The following is a 23010-nucleotide window of genomic DNA, read 5'->3' as shown; positions in this document are numbered from 1 at the left end:
TGTGACAGAGCATCATCTTCGTATGCCCTTTTCAATTTTATTAAAAAGTTTCAGTAGCATTCTCACAGAATTTAACACAAAACTTGATTGCACAACATTGCTAATAATTAGTATCATTCATTTTTGTAATGTACAACAAAAACTCGTTTCATGAAAAATTAGTTTACGTCTCATGTGGCAACAGTAGACTAAAAATATTAATACCTAATATAAATCAGCTGTGTGTATAACCATATGTTTACTAGTAACTCTACAGTGTTGCCACTTTGGCTGCCAAAATAAACTAGTCTCACTACTTTATTTACAGACTTTGTATTTCATTGATTTAGTTACTTTGTACCATTAACAGAATGCACTAGTAACAGAATCTAGTAATGTACTAGATTCTTTTGTATTTTGGGTTGTTAAATTTGTAATATTAATTACTTAAAAATATTGTAATGAGTAGAGAAGCTTCCAGAAAGAAGATCAATCAAAGAGGAATGACAAGAGATTTTTTTGTGGAAAATGACTTATAGAAAAACATAGGTGTGGATAATGTAAATTATTATACTTGAACAATCAAAAGGACAGATCAGGTACCAAATTGAGGTATAAATATTACCGGGAACCAGCAGACAGTTACAAGTTCAAGTTCAGTTCAGTTTGTGATAAAAAGCAATTATGATGTGCAGGAGCATTTAGAGCAGAGGTTCCCAAACTTATTTTTCTAATAGACCACTTTCAATATTTTGCTGGTTCCAGTGGACCCCCTGCAGCTACATTTCTACCATATTTCCAGTCGACGGAAAATGTAAAGATTAGATCTTAACTATGAAAATTTGCGTTACGGCTGAGTTCCGCGAACTAACAGCTTCTGAAAAAAAAGTGAGAATTGATCGGTTAATTTTTGATTGACTGTGCTGTGAGTGGATGTCAAAAAAGTAAAGTTGGCCAATCAAAAAAAAATGCTTCCATCCAACTTTACATTTTTGACATCTACTCACAGCACAAGAAAACAATCAATTCTCACTTATTTTATTTAGAAAACTTCCCATTCAGAGTGGTAAAAAGCAAAAGAAAAATAGTATATTTTTTTGTGTTGCATTTATTCAAATATGTAACCATTACACTATTAATTATTATTGTTATCATATTGCAATGTAATATAATAAAATTGTCGTAATATAATTAACATTAATAACGTAATGTAACTTCTACAATGACAATCACAAAATAGTTACAATTTTAATGGGAGGGATGTACTTGATGGATTGACAGCAAATTATCAATATTTGGCTTCAGTTTTGTTAGGAATAAATGCAAATCTCCCCATTCTGTGATATTGAATCTGCTCCTTTTTTTTGATAAAAGGTTTGTAACGACACTAAAACTTTATTCGACAAGATATGACGAGGGAAACGCTATCAAAAGCTTTCTCGCAATTTCCCACAGTCCAGGATATTTTTCGGTATTTCTGCCTGCAGCCAAAATGTTTGATACCCTCTTTTAAATTTCACCTTCAGCTCCATATTAGTGCTAAGCTCGAGTAACTGCTCTTGTAATATCACATTCTCCACTTCCGTTTCATCAAATGGATTTATGATCCATGGTGGTATTTCCATCGTCAGAATATCTTCAAATCTGATTTTGATGTCATCATGCAGGGCAATTAAATGTTGAACGTATGTCTGAATATCCTCATCAAGGCATTCTACCTGTGACAAGTTTGAAAACTGGGAAAATACGCACCGACTAATATTTTGCTTCATAAATTTTCCAAGAAAAGCTGAAATTACACCCTTTGTTTTTATTAAATTGAGACTGTCCCCTTGTAATTGTAAGTTAATGTCATTAAATTTTTTGAACAAATCTGTCAAATACGCGATGTCAGCTTTCAAAGTGATCAGGTTTTCTTTTAAATCTGAATCTTTACCTTCCAGAAACTCTAAAACTGATTCAAAAAGTGAGTAAAATCTTGTTAAACATGCACCTTTCGACAACCAGCGTACTTCAGTATGTAAGAGCAATCAGAAGTCTTCATCATTTTCATCGCACAATTGGGCACATAAACGCGTATTCAATGCATTGCTTCTTATCTTGTTAACAGCATTAATAACAAGTTGAAGCGATTGGTGCAATCTATCACTCAGATTTTTCGCTACTAGGTGTTGTCGGTGGATGACACAGTGAATTGCGGTTACCTCTGGTATAGTTTTTTTAAGATGGCTTATAAACCCTCGATATCGCCCGATTATGGCAGGAGCTCCATCTGTTGCTACCGAAATGACGTTTGTGAATGGAATTGATTTTTCGTTAAAAAAATCACTCAGGACATTAAATATTGATTCACCTTTAGTGTCCGTCTCCAAAGTTTTCGCGAATAGTAGCTCTTCATGAATTTCTTCGTCCATAACAAATCGAACATATGCCAATAATAATGCTTTATTACCAGGTAAAGTTGACTCGTCCAGTTAAATAGAAAAATGAGTTGTTTACATATAATTACACAAGAAACTTTCAATATCAGAGCTCATTTCAGCAATATGTCTTTGTACAGTGTTGTTACTCAAAGGAATTCTTTTGAGTATGTCAAATGGAGATTTGTGCAGAACAGTTTTTAAAACCTCTTCCACAGCGGAGAAAACTGCACACCATTCTCCAATGGTGTGCGGTTTTCCAGATTTCGCTATAAGTAATGAAATATTGTACGATGCCCGCAAGCCATCATCGTTACTTTCAGACGTTGAAGCGAACATACTGTGCACGGTAGGTCTCTTTTCATATTTTTCCTTCAATGTTTGAAAATATTTCAAATCTTTACCTATTTTATCAGGATGACACCTTCTTAGATGATCTTCGAGCTTCGATGGTTTCATAGAGTCATTGCTCAAAAATTTTGCTGCACAAAAGGCATATAGGCAATCGCTTGTCTGCCTTTGATGAAAGAAATCCAAATTTTAAATAATCAACACTGTGCAGTCGACATTTCTTCTTAGATTCAGTCATGTTTCGTATCAGTTACCTACCGGTAAATAAAAAAAAACTTTGTTTTAGTAATCTCAAGGCGGTCTTACTTAACAGGATATGACTATTTTAACAGAATAAATTAATTATTGCAATGAAATAAAGTACCAGCGGCAAACTGATTCTAATTATTGAAAGCAATAAATCTGTAAGATCCATAATAAAGTTTTATGAAAATGGCTGAACCGATTTTAATGTGATATAAAACATTTTTTCATTAATTATATTTTGATATATTTCTGTAAATTCTATAGAAAATACTTTTAAATAACCAATATTTTGATATCACAACTGTGCGATTTTAATAATTTATTTATTACTTTGATGCACGTTACGAGTATGTAAAGACAGGTACAATTTATGAAAATATACAACGTGTTACAGAATAAGGGTTACAACCGGGAAATGGTATGTTCAGGATCAGTTTTTAAGTCGATTCCAATATTTTTTTTTTATATATCTGAAAAAGAATTAATAAATCCTTAAACGGAAGAGATTTCTTTTAGGAATAAGCCTCGCCTTTTGTACCTACGCATTTTTTTGTAATTTGTGCATTTTTTGTTTACTGACATGTACAATAAATTGTCAAATAAATAAATAAACAATAAATAAAATAAAAGTAAGTATAACAAAAAAGCAGGTAAGTACTTACTACTTTTTCGGACACTGCCAAACGCTAACATCTATTCACTTTACTTTTCTTTTCGATATTCCGGAAACAAATGAGTAACGTTTATCCTTGGCAATCGTATTTATATTAGTGAAGAATCAAACAAGTTCATGCAAGATTGCTAGCACACACACCACAAGTCGTATTTCGTCCCTTTGCACGTCTGAACAAGCGTTGCGGACGGCGGTGGCGGTGGCGGCGCTTTGCAAGTCTCGACACGTTCATTGTACTGAATATGGAATATGCAAGTTTTTACAAGTAACAGTTGCTTCTCAAAACATTATTTGTCTAGATTGATACGCAAAGTCAAGCCAACATTTTAGTTCTTCACTATCAAAACCAGATGAATTTTCGTGGACCCCCATTTTTTTGTCACGCCAACGTCGACCCCCGTCAAGTCTCCCGTGGACCCCTGGGGGTCCACCTGGACCACTTTGGGAATCAATGATTTAGAGGAATAAGTGTTTGGTAACAAAAAAGTGAAGAGTTCCACGAGCATTTCATTTTGGACAGTGGTTGAAAACAAGAAAGCTGTGGAATGAGTTATTTGTGAACAGAAGTTAAAGTGCCATTACTCTATTCAGTTATAAGTTGTAGGGTAGTTCTTTTGTAAACAGTAAAGTGAATAATACTTGCATAAAATGAATTGTAGATATTGTTAACTTAATATTAATTATTATATAGAGTAAATCATAATTGTATTTTGGTATTTATAATTAAATTGCTATTAGATTAATTTTGTATTTAATTTTAATTGCTATTAATAGTTATAAAATTTATTTGTAAAAGCAATTCTTTTGTGTGCTCTCCCAGTATCCTTCTTGAACTGTGAACATGTAACTATATATTTGTAATGTATGTCTACCTATATATATTTATACCTTATGATTCAGCACTAGACATACTGTCTAGACTGTCTTGCTAATACCACAAAAACATCTCTCTGTCCTTGTCTTATAGATGATTCTACTATTTTATCAACCAGTTTAGCATGATGTTTTTCTTCAGCATTCTTTAGTGCTCACATTTTGTAATCTATGACATATTTGAAAGAATGTTTTCTTCATATAATCTTGTTACATCAGATAATTTAAAGTAAAAAAATACTAACCATTAGGTTAGTAATTGCAATGAGCTGTCAAAGCCATTTGGCGACAATCTATTATATATCTCGTATATAAAATATAATCAATAATTGCAGTTGTTTTCTATTAAAAACCATTTATATATATATATTTTTTTATAACACTTTTCACTACTTTAAAATATTCACTTAAGGACTAAATTATTTGGTCATAGAAGGAAATATTTTCTTTCCGTAAGAACTGTAAACTTCACTGTAGAACACAATATAAAAATCATATATAACAGGTTTTTACATTTACATCATAAAAAATTATGATTTCCTTTTGGAACTGTGAAGTTAAGCAGTAGAATTGTTTTTTTCTGTATTTGAGATAATATGAACAGAAATGCTGCAGTAGCCCATTCATTTTATTTATAGGTATAACTAATCTATTTTTTCACTGTTGTATGCATAAATTTGTATTCGGTATATTGCAAGCCTGTCTGTGTAAAGTTTTACCGTTTAAATCTAATTCTGACAATAATCTAGCTTGCTATTTTTAATTCCTTTGAAATAGCAGTAAAAAATGAACCAACTCTAATAGTAAAAAAATTTGCACGATTCATAAGAAATAAATTGTGAAGTTACTCAGTACACATAATGAAGTGAACTGAACAGGTTTGTTTTAGGAAATAGTAATAGTTAATACTGCAATGCAAATACAAGTAGCCTAATAATATCTAATAATATAAATTATATAATTTAATATTAATGAGCATGCAGAAAATAACATAATGATTTAGATTACAAGTAAATGGAAATAGTATTTAATAATAATGTAATTAATATATTTAAGGTAATAGAAATGATAACAGAAAGCAAGTCATTAGATTTTGTTTGAAAGTTTTTCTTATTCAGGTACCATTCACCTTGTCCTACCATCATGATTTTCTAGTCTACTGCATGCATTCATAGAGGACATCCATCCAGTGTTATAGACTGAACTGACCATACAAATCTTGACTATATTGTCTATGAAATGTTTGTTGCTGAGACCTATCTTTTAGAGATGATAAGCTTGATGTTTAACTTCTTGCTTCAAATTTTTTTTTAAATTTAAGACATTAAATTTTATTTTTACAGGATCAAGTAATCATTCCACTTACAAGGACTGGACTTAGAGGCGAAGAGCATGATGAAGAAGATCCACTATTGGTAGTACATCCTAATTACATTGTCAATATTTAAATATTCAGTCTTGTACATATACATTTTAATTATGATATATTTATATTAATTACGGTATATATATATATACCGTAATTAATTTTATCTGAAAGAATAAAATTTATTCTCTTGTATTTATTGTATTCAAATGATAGATCATGTATAGGTCTTTTTTTACTGTATTCATGAAAGATTTAGAAATAAGACATAATATTAACATTCTTTCACATTCAATTTATTTACATACAAAATTATATCCTGTACCTAGAAAATTTACCAACAGCATGAACAATAAACTTGTAATTGTGTTTCTATTGTTGCCACATGTTTGGCGAGCACAACACTAGCCGTTCAGATGTAAGTGGGAGTACTATATACCTATGTGCCTGCACTAGTGCCACTTCTCCCACCAAACTAGCTGACTGCATAACTCTCCCACCACTTGCATTCACCTATAAAGGCCAGAACAAATTTTAATTCGTCACCAACTACTGCCTTGAGAAGAAGTTCCCTGGCTTGCCTGCCTAGAGTCACTGAGCACAGACACTACCTTCCTGCCCCAGCTTGCTGGCAATCAACCTACGTCAATCTGACACTGCGGGGCTGTGCTGTAGTGGGGGCCCAAATGCCACTGAGGGGAAGCTTGGTCCAACTCCAATGGACAAGCCGCAGCTCCCTGACTGCAGCCAAGCCAACATCGCCAGAGTTCAGTTCTGAACCAACAGCCCTACTCAGGGCTACCATAAGTTTTAAGATGCTCCATGCTCTCAAAGCCATTTGGCAACAGTATATTGGTGTAAATATTCATAATATTCCTGGATCATTGGATCCATTACTACTCAATGTTACTGCACATGAATGTCAAAACTCAACATACATTACATTCTAAAATAGTTAAAGGTAATGTAATAATGCTGTGCTTGACTTTTAATGTGCAACTTCATAAAAAATAACTTTTTAATTACAAGGGATGTGCAATAATTAACAAGAGTAATTGATATAGAAAAAAAAAAATTATTCAATGACAATGAAACATATACTACTTTTCAACATAGTCTCCAGCAACATTTAGACACTTGTCCCACTGTTTTGTGAGCTTTCCAATTCCCACAGTGTAGAAGTCTTTACCTTGCCATTTGAACCATTTGTGTACCGCTTCGTTGTTGAACTTGCTGCGTAAAGGTTCTTTGAGTGGACCAAACAAATGAAAATTGGACAGGGCAAGGTCTGGGCTGTAAGGAGGATGTGACAACACCTCCCAACCCAACTTCTCAAGTGTCTCTCACATTCTCTGAGTGATATGGTGATATGCTGTGTCATGCAAGAGAACCTTTTGAGAGATTGCCCTGTCACTTTCATCTTATTGACTCTCTTTGAGCATATTAGAATACTACTCACTGTTCATGGTACTTTGTTCTAAATAGTCACTAAAGATTGGCCCTTGCAATTCCCAGAAGACTGTCAACATCACTTTACCAGCTGATACGCGTTTTGAATTTTTTTTGGTGGGTGAATCCATATTCTTCCATTCAAGACTTTGCCATTTAGATTTGAAATGGTGTATCCACGTTTCATCAGAAGTTATTGTACAATCTATAAAGTCTTCTGCTTCAGACCGTTCTTTGAACGCATAACAAATGTGAATCCAGGTTTCTTAAAAGGGATTGAGTCAACTCTCTCAGAACATATCTTGAATACATTTTGCAATAATTCAGCACATCATGAATGATTGAATGCATGGTTCCACAACTAATATACAAACTAGCAATCTGGGAAATGTTGACTACCCTTTCTTTGCGAATAAGAACATTTATGCATTTTGCAGGAGTCGAAACTTCAACTGGACTTCCAGAGCGATGGAGACCAATCACAGTTTTTCTGCCAGTATTAAAACTGTTCCACTCACTTATACACATTACTGCTGTTTAAACACTTTTCACCATACCGTTTCAATATTCTTGAGTAAATATCCACTGGTTTCACACCTTCTGATAACAAAAATCTTATCACTGAACATTGCTCTTCCAGCGTACATGTTTCAAGCGCAGCTTACATTCTGACATCAACAAAAGAGGTTATGTTTAGATTAATTATGATTGAACAGCTGATTAAATTAGGTTGGCAAGATTGCCAACTTGACCCTCAAAAGGTTTCATTGTCATTGAATGAACGGTTTTTTCTCAGCATCAATTTGTCTTGTTAATTATTGAACATCCCTTGTAAAGTAATTTTAAAAAGATAACAGAAAATGAGCCTAGAGAATTTATGAGAACTTTAAAATAAAAGTAACGGTTAACTGTAATCAAACAGGTTAGCAAAGAAATAGATTTTAGGACTAGTGAAAGTGAACCAATATCCACTTTCTTTCTCCATGTAAACTACTCATCCCTGGATGTTTGTCATTTCAATTACTTCTTTATAATTTGCACCATATTTGTGTAATACAGGACTAAAAAGTCAATTAACCATTTTTAATTAAGTTTTTCTATTCCATCTTTTTCCCTTACGTGTTCTTACTAGGTCATGCCATAAATCCTGCATCTCCACTTATCCGTTTCATAACTATTCTTTATTCAAAACTTTTCATGAATTTTTCTTGGTTTTCCATTGTGTTCTTTAAGTCTTCCTATTATATTTGAATTAAAAATTTTTTTGCTACCCTTCCACTTACCATATTTGAAGTGTCCAAATCATCTTAGTCTGATCTTTTCAGTTCCCTCCTCCTGTTATATCAAAGTCTCTTCTGTCTTAATACATGATTTTTTATACACAATACTTTTAAAATCATCATCTGTGCTACCTGTGTTTTATTTTCTTCTATTTCTGTATTGGTCGAAAGCTGTGACCAACATGTTAACCCATCAAAACAAAATAAAATTCCACAGTCTAGAAAGCTTTACCTCCCCCCTCTACCAATGCTTGTGGTAAATGCCTCATGTTTTTAAAAAATGGTTCTTTTGTCCCAGGCTTTAAACTACTTATAAAATCAACACTTAATAAGAATTGAATAAAAAAAATGCATTGCACAGATCATTAATAAATGGGATTTTTCATCTGTATTTTAAAAAAAAAACTTTAAAAATAAGTAAAAGTGCTTTCAAAACCCTAAAAGATAATACCCTCAGCTCTTTAAATTCTGACTGACAAGAAGTTTGTTTTTTTTATTTAGCACAACTTCAAATCAAAAATAAGAAATTGAAGCATTAGTTTTTAGTTAACAAGTATTATCTCTATTGGCTTTTTAAGTCTCATTTACTTTATTCTTTAAATTGTTTGTGTTTTAACTTGAGTGGAGGCAGAATAAGTGAATGTGTTTGATTTAAGAAAATCAAGGATAACAGATTAAAATAACAAAAATTGTTGAAAACTTTATTGTAAAACATCTCTCTCTCTAGAATAACTAATTACAGCAAAAAAAAATATCACAAAAACATTTAAAAAAATTCTGTATAACAAAATTTCCCACAGGTTATTATTAAAATTAATAATAATTTACTTAAATTACCAGGTGCTCATCTAGCTAACAGTCTATTACCCAGAAGATGGTCTGTAATTATTATTCCAAAAAATACATAGAAATTTTTCTGTATGAAACTTGATAAAATTTATCCTGAGATTTAATAAAAAAGAAATGTTAAATTGTTTTTGCATTAATTTTTAAACTGAAATTTTTTGTAGAGCAAGTCTCAGAAAATGAAAAATGGTGTATGAGTCACTAGTTCTCCATTACAAATAAAAATTACCAGACATACACATACATGTTTGTTAAAATAAATGCAGTAAAACCTCTGTTGGAGGAAATGTGAGACCTATAAATTTTAAGTCAGCTATATTTTAAACTGGATTAAGTTTATACTACAAGTTAACGATTCAGCTATTTTATATGTTAACACATGAAGAATTGAAAGACAACAGAACTTCTTTTTAATAATTAACTTTTGTGTAAAGAATGTATAATGAAAAATTTATTTTATGTGTTACGTCTGTACTTTACTGAAATCTAAACTGTTTTAAGGTAAAATGATCAGAATGTGTTGAAGTTAAAACTATTAATATTAATGCTTATTCATTATAAAAATAGCACTACATAATTAACAAACACTCAATCCTTTAATAATAAAATAATTGATAAGGAAATTCAGGGAGTGGATTTACATTGGGCAACAAAAAGAATAAGTTTATAACACGATCTGTGTAGTGCGACATACATGTAAATTCTATTTCTTCCCTTTCTCTATCGTTGTCAAAATCATTATCACAAAACTCTTAACTGTAAGTGGAAAAATCATTAACACTGCACGTAAGATTATTGGTTCAGAATATGGTTCACCAACAAACATAAAGAGGCAACTTAGATTTTTACTATTCAAATTCAGTCATTATTTTAATGGTGATATAAGCTTGTACATGCAGTGGTAAGTTTTTAAGACTGATAACCCTATCTAATGAGAATGTATCATGTCTTCCAGTTGTAAATCATTACAATACATTCATGGAAGGCATTGATTAAGTTGAATACTATGATCCTTTTATTATGTAAAAAGTAATGGCACAATAATTTGGTGTCGCACACAGTATTTTTAAAATTTTTATTTTTATTATTATTAGGGACTTAATGTCAATGAGTCATGCTGCAAAACATTTTGAGATGATCATATTAAATGGGTTCAAGTGTACAGAGACTGTACAAACAACTGTTAGAATGGAGAAGAGAAGTACAGCAGACATTTCATTCAGCTGAGGAAAAGATTTAGGGATTTTATTTTAATATTGATATAGAAAAAAGTTTAATTATGAGAACACAGAGAAGCTGTGTGACGGCTACTCAGACATTTAAAAAAATGACAAAGGTTGTAAATTCCAATAGACCCTCCATTTGAGTAGTTTGATTTAGGGTAGCAAATAGATTACAAGCAAATCTTTTACTCTAAGCATCATTTAGTGTTAAAGAAGCAATTACTGACCGATATTGCTCAAACAGGCAAAACAACTATCTTAGAACTGTCAAATGACACAAGGATTGATGACAGTGAAAAATGTCACCAAATTGAATCATGTGAATGAATAGCCTGGTCCCCATCATCGCAAAAAAGGGGAAAACATTATTAAATCCCAAAAGAGAAAAGAGGTGTAGACTAGTTCTGTTAAAAAACCTAAAAAAATTTATTTATCCTGTAAATATCAGAGGGTAATATTTACATTTTTGAAACTGAATTAAAGGATTTCAGCTGAAACCCTGTGTCACCATACAACTAGTTTAGATTATTTCAATCTTGTTCATGCAAGCCTTTACCATTGTAAAAACTCTTGTTTGACAAATTCCAAAACATTTTATCTACTGAAAGATGGAAGAAAAATTAATTTTTCTTTATTTCTATTTGTGAATAAAATAAATAAAATTAGCTCTATAAATAACAAATATGGCCTGACAAGTTCAAATAACATTTCATTTACAAAGAGTAAAATACAATTAAATTAACCTAACAATTTGTCCAAGATGTATCTTATTTTTAAAATCATTTTACTACGAGTGACTAGTAAATAGGTCAATCCATTTGAAGCGACCCAAGGGTGCTTGCTTGATCAACTCAAAAAACTGAATCTTACCCAATTGTTTCTTAAATGTCTCAGGACCTTAAAAATATTTTTTAACTTCTTTATTTAAGCAGTTTACCCATAGCAGCCATTTTTGTTATGGGGGGGGGGTGCACACCTATTTTTGTGATAGTAAGGGTTTACTACCATTGGTCCTGGAAGAATGAAACAAAAAGCACTTTACTCATATTTTCTCAAGGTAAAAGATTGGTCCTGGGGTTTATTTACCTATCTTTCTATGAGAAAATTACAAATTAAGTTTAAAGATGAAAAACTGTGAAATTTCACTTCTGGTAATTATTTTCAAAAGGCAGGGATGGTGTGCACAGTTTGAATTATTTTTTTTTATGTTGGTAGTTTTATCATAAGTAATATTAATGGTGATATACTTACCCCTACATTTTTATGAATTTTTGAAAATTAATTTTCTCAAAAATCATGAAAAACCTGTTAAAAGCAATACCATTTTGTATATAGCGCCTATGTTGTTGAAGTTGATATAATTAAAATATTTTTTTTTTAAATTATTAATGACAGGTTGTAATTTAATAACCTAACCAATATCAGTAACCTAATACAATTTTTATTTAAAAATGCAAACTGAGTAACCTACATATTTTTTTCAAGAATTTATTTTTATTTTGGTTTATTTTTGTAAACACTATTGAAGAAAAAATAAATTGTAGCAAAATTTTAATTATTCTTCAGTGAAACAGCCCATTTTTGTAGCAATGAAAGTTTATTATTTAGTATGGTTAACCAACAGCTGTGATGAATGAAAGAGGGGACGACTGACTTTACACGAAGTATAATTTAGTAACTACCAAAACCCAATTTAAAAAATCATAATAGAAGAATTTACATATGAAAAAAGCCAGGTGATACATACTGCAAGGTATCAGATAGATTATATCATGGTTATGCAAAGATTTAGAAATCAACTCGTCGACTGCACTGCAAAGCTTACCCTGAGCAGACCAAAATTTAGTGATAATGAAATGTAGATTGCGATTTAAAAACCTGAAGAAAAGGTGTCTGATGAATCTGTGGAATTTACAGAAGCTTGTGGAAGAGGAGGTAAGGAAGGTTTTTGAGGAGGACATCGCAAGAGGTCTGAGTAAAAAAGATAAGATAGAAAATGTAGAAGCAGAGTGGGAGAATATTAAAATGAAAATTCTTAAATCGGCAGAAGCGAACTTAGGCGGAACAAAGAGAACTGGTACAAAATCTTGGATGTCAGAGAATATATTGCAGGTGATGGATGAACGTACAAAAAATAAGAATGCTAATGATGAAGATAAAAAAAAGAACTATCGACAAAAGAAATAAACGGAAAGTACAAACTAGCGAAAGAAGAGTGGATTAAAGAATGTGTTCAGAAGTGAAAAGAGAAATGATCATTGGTAAAATAGACGGAGCATATAGGAAAGTTGAGAAAAATTTTATGGTACATAAATTAAAATTTATATGTGTGTTAAACAAAGATGGTACATATACAAAAAGAAAGGTCGATAGGTGAGTGGAATATATTGAAGAGTTATACAGAGGAAATGAATTACAAATTGGTGTTATAGAGGATGAAAGGGCAGAAACTATACTGAGATCTGAATTTAAAGAGAGCATTAAAAGATTTAAATGGCAGAAAGGCTCCTGGAATAGACTGAATACCTGCAGAATTACTGTGTAGGTGAGGAAGCGATAGGTAGATTATACAAACTGGTGTCTAATATTTACAAAACGGGTAAGTTCCGTCAGATTTCAAAAAGAGTGTTATAGTTACGATAAAGAAAGCAGGAGGCAAATATGAAGAATACAGAACAATTAGCTTAACTAGTCGTGCATCAAAAATCTTATCTAGAATTCTATACAGAAGAACTGAGAGGAGAGTGGAAGAAGTGTTAGGAGAATACCAATTTGGTTTCAGAAAAAGTATAGGAACAAAGGAAGCCATTTTAGCGCTCAAATTAATAGTAGAAGTAAGATTAAAGAAAAACAAACCACATACTTGGCATTTATAGACCTAGAAAAGGCATTCAATAACATAGACTGGAATAAAATGTTCAGAATTTTAAAAAAATTAGGGTTTAAATACAGATAGAAGAACAATTGCTAACATTTACAGGAACCAAACGGCAACAGTAATAACTGAAGAACATAAGAATGAAGCCGTAGTAAAAAAGGGAGTCCAATAAGGATGTTGTTCCATATCGCCATTACTTTTTAATCTGTATATAGAACTAGCAGTTAATAATGTTAAAGAAGAATTTAGATCCGGAGTAACATTACAAGGTGAAAAGATAAAGATGCTACAATTTGCTGATGATATATAGTAATTCTAGCTGACAGTAAAAAAGATTTAGAAGAAACACTGAAAAGCATGGATGTCTTATACAAGAACTACCGTGTGAAAATAAACAAGAACAAAATGAAAGTAATGAAATGTAGTAAAAATAATGAAGATGGACCACTGAATATAAACATAGGAAGAGAAAAGATTACGGAGGCAGAAGAATTTTGTTATTTATGAAGTAGAATTACTAAAGATGGATGAAGCAGGAGCAATATAAAATGCTGAATAGCAAGGCAAAATGAGCCTTCAGTCAAATATAATTTTTTTACATCAAAAATCAATTTAGCCAGGAAAACATTTTTGAAAGTATATGTTTGGAGTGTAGCTTTATATGAAAGCTTTTGTAATGTTGTGCTATAGGAGAATGTTAAAAATCAGATGGGTGGATAAAGTGACAAATGAAGAAGTGTTATAGGCCAGTGTTAAGTGACTTATAGGCCACATATTAAGGCATCCTGGAATAGTCGCTTTAATAATGGGGGAATAATTGTGCAGGCAGGTAACGTTTAGAATATGTAAAAACAAATTGTTAGGGATGTAGGATGTAGGGAAATGAAACTACTAGCACTAGATAGGGAATCTTGTAGAGCTGCATCAATTCAGTCAAATGACTGAAGACAAAAAAAAATTGTTTCATCCTTACAGGACCAATAGTTTTTAGTTATGATTTTTATCTGTAAACCCTTACAATTCAAAAATAGGTGTGCACACCATAACAAAAATGGCCACTGCGGTAAACTGCTTAAAAAAAATAGTTTAAGGTCCTGAAACAAACGGGCAAGTTTCAATTTTTTTTTTGAATTGGTCAAGCAATCAGCTTGTTTTTTGAGACACTTCAAATGGATTGACCCAAATATCTGTAAATAAATATATATTCTTATTTGCCAATTCTTGCAACTAGATCATAATGAAATCAAAATTTATTAATGGAAATGGATAAAAAGTCCCAGATTGTAAATATTTAAGAAAATTCCAAATTTTATTAGGAAATTGTTGAAAATGTCATTGCCAGTAACATGTGAAAGGTTAAATGTTCCTAGTTACTAGCTCTTCTTTGAACAGCAGTTATAGATAGTGCGATAGTCAGTCACAGAAAGATGAACAGGAGAATGGGATAAAAGCACTAACACCGATGATGTATGTGCCATGAAACTTAGTTCATTTTGAAGTGTACGGTTATTGTATTGAGCATGTCTTGATTTACAATTATCAATGGATGATGCTTTTACTTTGTGAAAATCCATAACAAAAAACTAGAAAATCAAACATAATATATTGTTTTTTCTTTTTCCAATTTTATCTATTTTCATCAGTTTGACTGTAGAAAATGAACGGAGACCATACTTTTAATAAAGTGTGCTAATGAAAAGTCACTGTCAAGCTAGAATGGGAGCTATGTCCAGTACTATAGTTACTACAGATTTTTTTGAGGAAGTTGTTTGAACAGCACAGTTAATCTACTTCAAATTATATCTATCTATGAAGATGGCGGATTTAATGACTGGAAAGTATGCTGATCAGTATACCAATACAGATGTGTGTGATGCACCTCTTATCACACAAGAAGCTCATATCAAACATGATTATAGGCAATGATTTATCAAATAGGCATGAATCTAAACTTCTTGGTGTAAAAGAATTACCAAAAATTCAGTTTGTGCCCAAAATCAAGACTGAAAAAAACTTACTTCGAATGATAAGACTATATTTGGAAGCCTCAAAAGAGCATTCTAGTAGAATGCTCTGCCTATTCCTCAGAAAAGAAAACCTTCAGAGCAGAGTACATCCTGATAAGGTGAAAATGTGAAAACAAGTAGTCTGACAATAAAGCTCAATCAAGAAAGTTACACTATTTTCTATTAATAATTATTACACTATGAGGAAGAGTTAAATAAAAAATACAAAGGGAAATAACAATCACTTACTTTATATGATTTAATATAATGTTTTTCAGGTGTACTTTGCAATGTAGAATAAAAGGAGAAAGCTAGCCCACTTGTCCACATAAATTATCAAAAAAAGTGCAATCTTCATAATTTTATTGGTCTGTGTATTAAAAGAGCAGTCTTTCAATGTTACATATAAAAAAGTATTTGGTTAAAAATTGTTATCCTCAAGTTGTTTTTATTTTACATTTTTTTAAATTGTTTTAGAAAATAATTTTTATAAAATAAAATTATTTTTCAGTAAACTTAAAAAAAAAATAGTATCTCTAAAATTCTTTTTTTCCAAGATATAAGTACTTTTTTAAAAACAAACTTGGACTTCCAATCTTTCTTGAAACATAAGATGGAATTTTTACAGATTTAAGAGAACTTACACCATTATCAGTGCAACTCTTTCCAGTAAAAAAAAATAAAGAAATTAAAAGATAATTACTATACAAAATATAAAATATTAAATAAAAGCCGGAATTTTTAAATAGTTTTCTTGATTACTGAAATCAGTAGAGTTGTGGCACATCCAGCTGTTTCCCATTACAAGTCTGAATCATAAATTAGATTTTGATTCAAATTTTCAATAAAAATATTTAAAAAAATAATTTCTTACAACTCTTTTATTACATAACCATTTATTATCTAACATAAAGTAACGAGTAAAACTGGACACATCTGAAAGAACCTACAGTCCCTTTTAAATAAACTGTAAAATACAGTAAATATAATAAATGAATTAAGAAACACAAATTTAATAAAAAATAAATACAAGGTGTTTACACAAAAACAAAAATAATCATGTACACTAGGTTTTAAATACAGAGAAACCTTTTTTTAATAAAGCTATTTTAAGGTAAACAGTAAGACTACTAGTAAGTAGTTTGTACTTAAATTCAGAAAGAATATGATTTTGTATAACCCAGAAATCAATTTTTTATAAATGAACTACATTCATTTAACCCTAGAACACTTAACGTGTTGCCTATCAGACGACACCTGCCATTTTTCTGCTCCCCACTATGTTTACTTACAAATATTGCATCCGCCACCCTAATACCTACAGTTGGTCTTGAGATGGTCTGCTTGTACATTTACATTGCGTCTAGTGATTTATTGTTCAGTATTTTAGCAATCACATCATCCAGTGTTAGCCTTTTGAGTTACTTTTAGCACAATATTAGGTAGTCCACGAGACAAAATGTTAGTATTAGTTTTTAATGTAAATCATATTGTTTCTTTGAAATACCGTGTAAATAGGGCTACAGAAATAGTGGTTTTTTTATGTTTACCAACATGGGCAAAGAAGAAAATAAAGTATTTTAGAGCTGCTGAATGAAAGTTTTTCTGTAATGATTCGGAAGATAAGCAGCATATTCCATATTATTCTGGTATGGACAGTGATGACCCCAATTATGAACCATCAAGTGCAAGTTCTGATTCTGAACACTCAAGTGTTGAAGACCTTGAATGTCGGTGAGAGATACCATAGAAACAAATGAGTACGTCATCGCCATTGCAGATGTAAATACAGATCCTGTTGTCAAGGTAATACTGAGCTTGGCCAGAACGGTGAGGCAGCTAGGTTAAATGCTGATAGTTATTATGTTATCAGTGAAAATGTGTTGCTGAAAGGAAAAAACAGCCATCTGTAATGTAACCGGCTGCCAGCAAACCCCAGAACTCATACAGCAGCACGTAATATTGTGATATTCAAGGGCCCAAAAACATTGCAAAAAATAGAAATTAGTCCACCTGAAAATTTTCATTGTTTTTCACAAATGAGATGAAAGCTATAACTATCCAACATATCAATAAGGCTACAATAAGAAAACAAACTAGTTGCTCTTAACAATCTAAAGCTGTTTCTGAACTTTCTAAAGAATTCAATGCTTTTTTAGGAATTTTGACAGCTGCCCAAAAGGACAATTACATGCCTTCTGCAACCTTGTTCAATTCTCAATATTGTGGTGATTTATAAGGCAATTATGAGCGGTGGTTGTTTTGACTTTTTGTCAAAAGCTTTAAGGTTTGATGATCAGACAACCAGAATAGATCAAAGTTAAGATAGTTTTGTACCCATTAGGTAAATATGGGATATATTTATTTCTGCATGTAGAAATAGTTACAAACAATTCCATCAATTAAAATTTTATATTTAATAGAAGAAATAATCAGATCATCAATTACTATTAAAACAATCGGGCATCAATGATTCTGATCCTACGAATACTCACACTCAAAAAAACAAGAATTTGATTCATATATAAAAACTCCCAGAGCCCTTATCTGACAATTGACGAGCAATTATTTGGTTTCAGGGGATGTTGCAAGTTTAGGATGTACTTCCCAAACAAGCCCTCTACGTATGGCATTAAAATTCTAATGATATGCGATTCAGGGACAAAGTATATGGTTGACGCAATGCCATACTTAGATAAAGCCACATTTCCTTGAGGCACACCACAAGGCGAACTTATTGTAATGGAACTAACAAAGAGTATCCACAGAACCAACTGGAATATAACTGTAGACAATCGGTTTACTATAATGCCACTGGCCACTAATCTTTTGGCTCCACCGCTAAATTTAACGTTGGGGGTCAGTACTTTAAGATGAGATAAACCCAAAATCCTGCCAGAAATAAAAGATCCTGGAAATAGAAGAGTTGGGGCATCCATGTTCTGTTTGATGCTCCTACGACTTGGTGTCTTACAAGACAAAGAAAAAAAAAGTTTTTGCTGCTTTTAACATCTTTCAAAAAATGAAAAAAAAAACCATGAAACTTGAAATTACAGTTTTATAATTCAACTCCTTGTCTTGCAGTAGGAAGACAAGGAGATGGCACTTGTGTTTTTTCCAGAATGATTAACATAATGAATGTGAACTCGTGTCATTTACGTCAGTAACAAAGTCACAGCTGGAGAAAAACCACTCTAGATGAAATTTTGGCACTGAACTTAACTTCATTGTGAACTTGTGAGACCCTGGCTGAAGCACTGAATGGGCTACCAGTTTTTGGCTCACCCTCTACACACATCCATAGCAAGTATACTAGGTATTGAGTTACCAGATGATACACAAAGACCATTACAACCTCAAGGTAGAAGAATTTGTGGATTCTGTCCAGCAAAATAATGAAGAATGACAAGATATTATTGTGAACGGTGCTCGAAGGCAATGTGCAAGGAGAGCACTAAGGACACCAACAAACAAAACCTTGAGTTTTTTAATTTCTTGAATATATATATATTAACTATTATGTGTCCAAATAAAGCATTTTTATAGCATCTATAATGTTTTTAATTTATTTTTTAATTAATAGTCCCATAGACGAAGTGTTTGCTTTAACGTTTCTTATAGAAGCGTTAGTGTTCTAGGGTTAACAAATTCATATTAACAGTGAAAGTCTTGCAACTGTGGAGAGAAAACTAATTTTTTAAATTAAAACAATGCATAAATTTATATATTTGAATTCAGCAGTAATCTTCTCAACCGATATACAACATTAAAATTAGAGGGTAATAACATTTATCCTCTTTTTTTAATTAAAAAAAAAAAAAAAATTATTTTAATCCTACTTTAATAATATAGCTGCATAAAATAAATTTATGAAAAATCCCATCCTAACAAGTGCAACTGATATGATTACTGTTCACTTTTTTAATACTTCAATAAATTCAATTTCTGTATAGATTATCTGCACTTCAAGTTGGGAGAAAAACCTTATTAGAAGCCATAATACAAAATTATAAAGAAAAAACTAAGTTATTAATTTAAATATGTATAAATTGCACAGCCATACAATATTAACAATTAACAAATGCTATATGTAAAAAATATACATATATACAAAACTACAGAAAAATTTACTTTGTAATACAAAACAATAATATACACAACACACATATATATATAAACTATTTATAAAGGTAAGTGTTACAAGAATAGTAATTTGGTATCCATGAAATATATACATTTTAATTATTATCTGAAAGTTCAGTAACTTCATCAATTTCAAAATCATTGTCTTCATCACATTTTTCTGCAACTTCAGCACTGATATCACTATCATTCTTAGTAATATTAGATGATCCTGTGTCATTACCCTCTTTTTCTCTAATGCTATGCAAACTTTTTTTCTCTACTAACCATTTCTCAATTTTTTCCTTTAATTCAATATTAGAGCTAACCATATCCATTGTTAATAATGATCTATTAAATGGATCTGATTGGTCGCTAAGTAAGTGCCTGAAAAAAAAAAGAATAATAAATTACGTTTGTTTTTTAAATGCATGAATCACTATAAAAATTAATTAATTAAACTTTAAAAAGACAAACTGAAGCAAATTATATAAATACATTTTTAATAAAAATTTATTTTGAAATGTTTTTTGTATCACCACTTTTGGCAATTGATTCTGCTATTCTCACCCTGACATCAGCTGATTGTTAGCAGTTTTTTTTAAATTATTCAATAGGAAGAATGCAGTCAAAAAGCATATTATGTTTATTTAGTATATTTTTACTGTGTATAAAATTGGTCAATATAAACAGATTTGTGTCTACATGATGGTTGGTCCTATGTTTGTTTGAAGGTTTGTTCCTTCAAACAAGAGGAATAAAGTTCCTCCTTAAAACACAGACCAATGTTTTACAAAGTTTAGCCTTGGGTCTTTATTATGTACATGTCCTATGTCATAAGGAAACTCCTCTGAAAATTAGATTTCATTCATTCTAACTGCCTTTTTACCATTCGTGAGGTAGTAGAAGAATGAGAGTTTTAAAAAAATTGTCTACTGAAATTCTTGCATAAAACTGGCACGAGTCACACTGCTGCTAAATTTATGTATTTTTCTTAAAATAAATTATTTTTTTAAATGAACTTATTTAACAAAGATGTATGTTAAGATTGGTTACTTATTATAAAGGAAATCATGGAATCTATGTACTTATTCAATATGCACTGACACATGCACATAAAAATATGTTATCTAATATTAAATTTATGTTTTTAAAAATAATGTAAACAAATATGCAAATTGAAAAACTGATAATGAAATTTTTCCAATAAAAAATTTGTGTGAAGAATAATTATAGTTAACATTTCTGAAAACATCTTTTGCTTTTTATCTTTTAAAAACAATTTTTAAACAAATTAACAATACCAACTGTCCAGGTAAAAATTAACCATGTACTTTTCATAGACAGCAGTTTCTTATTACCTGGATAAGATTCATCAGTCTTCAATTAAATCAAATGATTCACTTATGGAAAATCCTTACAAAAAAAATTCATATAAAAATTTTGCAATCTAAACAGCAATATAATCTAATGTATTATATTCACATAGCCTATCGCATGAATAAATACATATTTTTTTAAATATGGAAAAATGTTATTCATGGTAAACTACACATTGTTTTTCTCATGTATATTATCATAAAAGTTACATTCTTCAAATAAATAATGTTCAATGTGACCAAAAGAAAATTCCGAAATGTATGGAAGAATTCTAGCAGTACAAAAAAAATGTGAGAGCAAATAAAAGAACATAAGCTAATTAAATATATTTTACAACTGTAAATTAAACATTTAACGTCAAAATATATATTATTAAACTGGTTAGTTAATGAATTAACTTTAAATTTTATCATGCCTTGAAACAACTATCATCCAATAATAGTATCTATCACAATTCAGCTACAATGCAAATTATCTCTTTTAGCTAACATAATGATTACCTGTTTTTACAATTGAGACCCATATAGAGAGGATCTATGCTTGTTTTACTGTAACACCCACATGGTAAAACCAGCCATACAATCTGTAAAATTTAATGATATATAATACCTGGCAATTGTTGAACGATCAATAGTGATTCTTGATGATGGCAATATAACTGGATCAGTCATCAGTGTAGACATAATTGGATCTAAAAATTCATCTGGAACATCTGTCAGAATTTCATCTTCTGCCTTTTGGAGGGCAGCCAATTTTTTAACGCGTTCTGCCACTGTCATCATATCACCAATTAATGATGAACCACCAATACGAGCTGCGGACATAAAAGAAATGTTACATACAAACTAGATTAAATGATGAAAAAAATAGAGCTTGTATATTGGTTTTAACAAACCAGTCCACAACTCACAGAAAATATTACCATGACAATGAAGCGATAAAATAAATTGAAATTACCTAATACATCTTCAGCCTGTTGAAACAACTGAGGACTATAAGAACGACCATCTCGCGAAACAGCTGAACAAAACTCATCACTCTCACAGAGATGGACATAAATTTTACAAATATTCAATACTATAGAAGCTGGATCAAATTTATACTCTTTCTGATCTTTAACCTGAAAGAAAAAAAATGCATACCTTTAAAATGTTGATTTACTGAAAGAAATGATTTTACTTTTTTCTCAACTATGATTAATAAGAAAAAATAGAGAATTCTATAAAAGTGATTACTGATAAAATATATTCTTCCAACATTTAAATTTTCCTGGAAATGATAAACTGCATATAAAGGTTCAAAATTATCTGAATGAGAACCTTCTGAGACATCAAATTGGCAATTTAAAAAAAAAAGACTAAAATGAACTAAAACTACTTTTTGTATTGGTTTTATAAAACACAAACTTTTTGTTCATCTACTTCCTGTAAATATAGATGACTTTTATACCACATCACAAAATTGTTGCTAGTTATGAGCAAGATAGCTGCAATATGATTGGAATGAGTTGTTATCATGATCACTGTTATGTGCCTCAGGGGTACATACAGAACAGCCTAAATTTACAAACATACTTATAAAAAAACATGTAAGAATCACATAAAAATTGAATGATACAAAAACTAGCTAAAGTATCTATTTCACTTTAAAAAACTAGTTTACTAAAACACTAAACAAAATAAATAGATAGGTGTATTACATGGATTTTACACATTTATCCTGCAATCACAACAAATCTTTCATGCAGCATGTCACTGAATAGTAAAACTTTGATTCACTGTAAAGTGCCTTGATAATAAAATAAGCATAGGCATGATTACAACACATGAGTAAAAGACTAAGAGTAATACTATTCATAATTTACAAGGAACTTAATGCGAACAACAATTTTAACCTGATAAAACAATTTACCTTGAAG

General features: G+C 30.9%; 2 protein-coding genes across 3 annotated transcripts in view; one reads left to right on the top strand and one right to left on the bottom strand.

Moving 5' to 3' along the window:
- Mcm6 (minichromosome maintenance 6) overlaps positions 1 to 6191 on the top strand; it is a 45724-nt gene extending 39533 nt beyond the window's left edge. For both annotated transcript variants that reach the window (XM_075364812.1, XM_075364811.1), the window contains exon 15: positions 5886 to 6191. In XM_075364812.1, coding sequence (XP_075220927.1) covers positions 5886 to 5990 — 105 coding nt within the window. In that variant the 3' untranslated portion in view covers positions 5991 to 6191. The remainder of the gene's footprint in view (positions 1 to 5885) is intronic.
- Positions 6192 to 9324: 3133 nt separating this feature from the next.
- Positions 9325 to 23010, bottom strand: part of Ube4A (Ubiquitination factor E4A) — a 61925-nt gene continuing 48239 nt past the window's right edge. Inside the window, exons 12-14 of the mRNA XM_075364810.1 lie at positions 22050 to 22212; positions 21702 to 21906; positions 9325 to 20099 (exon numbers count right to left, since the gene is read on the bottom strand). Of these exons, the coding sequence (XP_075220925.1) occupies positions 19829 to 20099; positions 21702 to 21906; positions 22050 to 22212 (639 nt within the window). The 3' untranslated portion in view covers positions 9325 to 19828. The remainder of the gene's footprint in view (positions 20100 to 21701; positions 21907 to 22049; positions 22213 to 23010) is intronic.

Source organism: Lycorma delicatula, chromosome 4 (assembly GCF_047948215.1).
Source record: "Lycorma delicatula isolate Av1 chromosome 4, ASM4794821v1, whole genome shotgun sequence".
NCBI classification, from domain to species: Eukaryota; Metazoa; Arthropoda; class Insecta; order Hemiptera; family Fulgoridae; genus Lycorma; species Lycorma delicatula.
The sequence above is the reverse complement of the archived record's forward strand: the minus strand, read 5'-3'. Positions and strand labels throughout refer to the sequence as shown.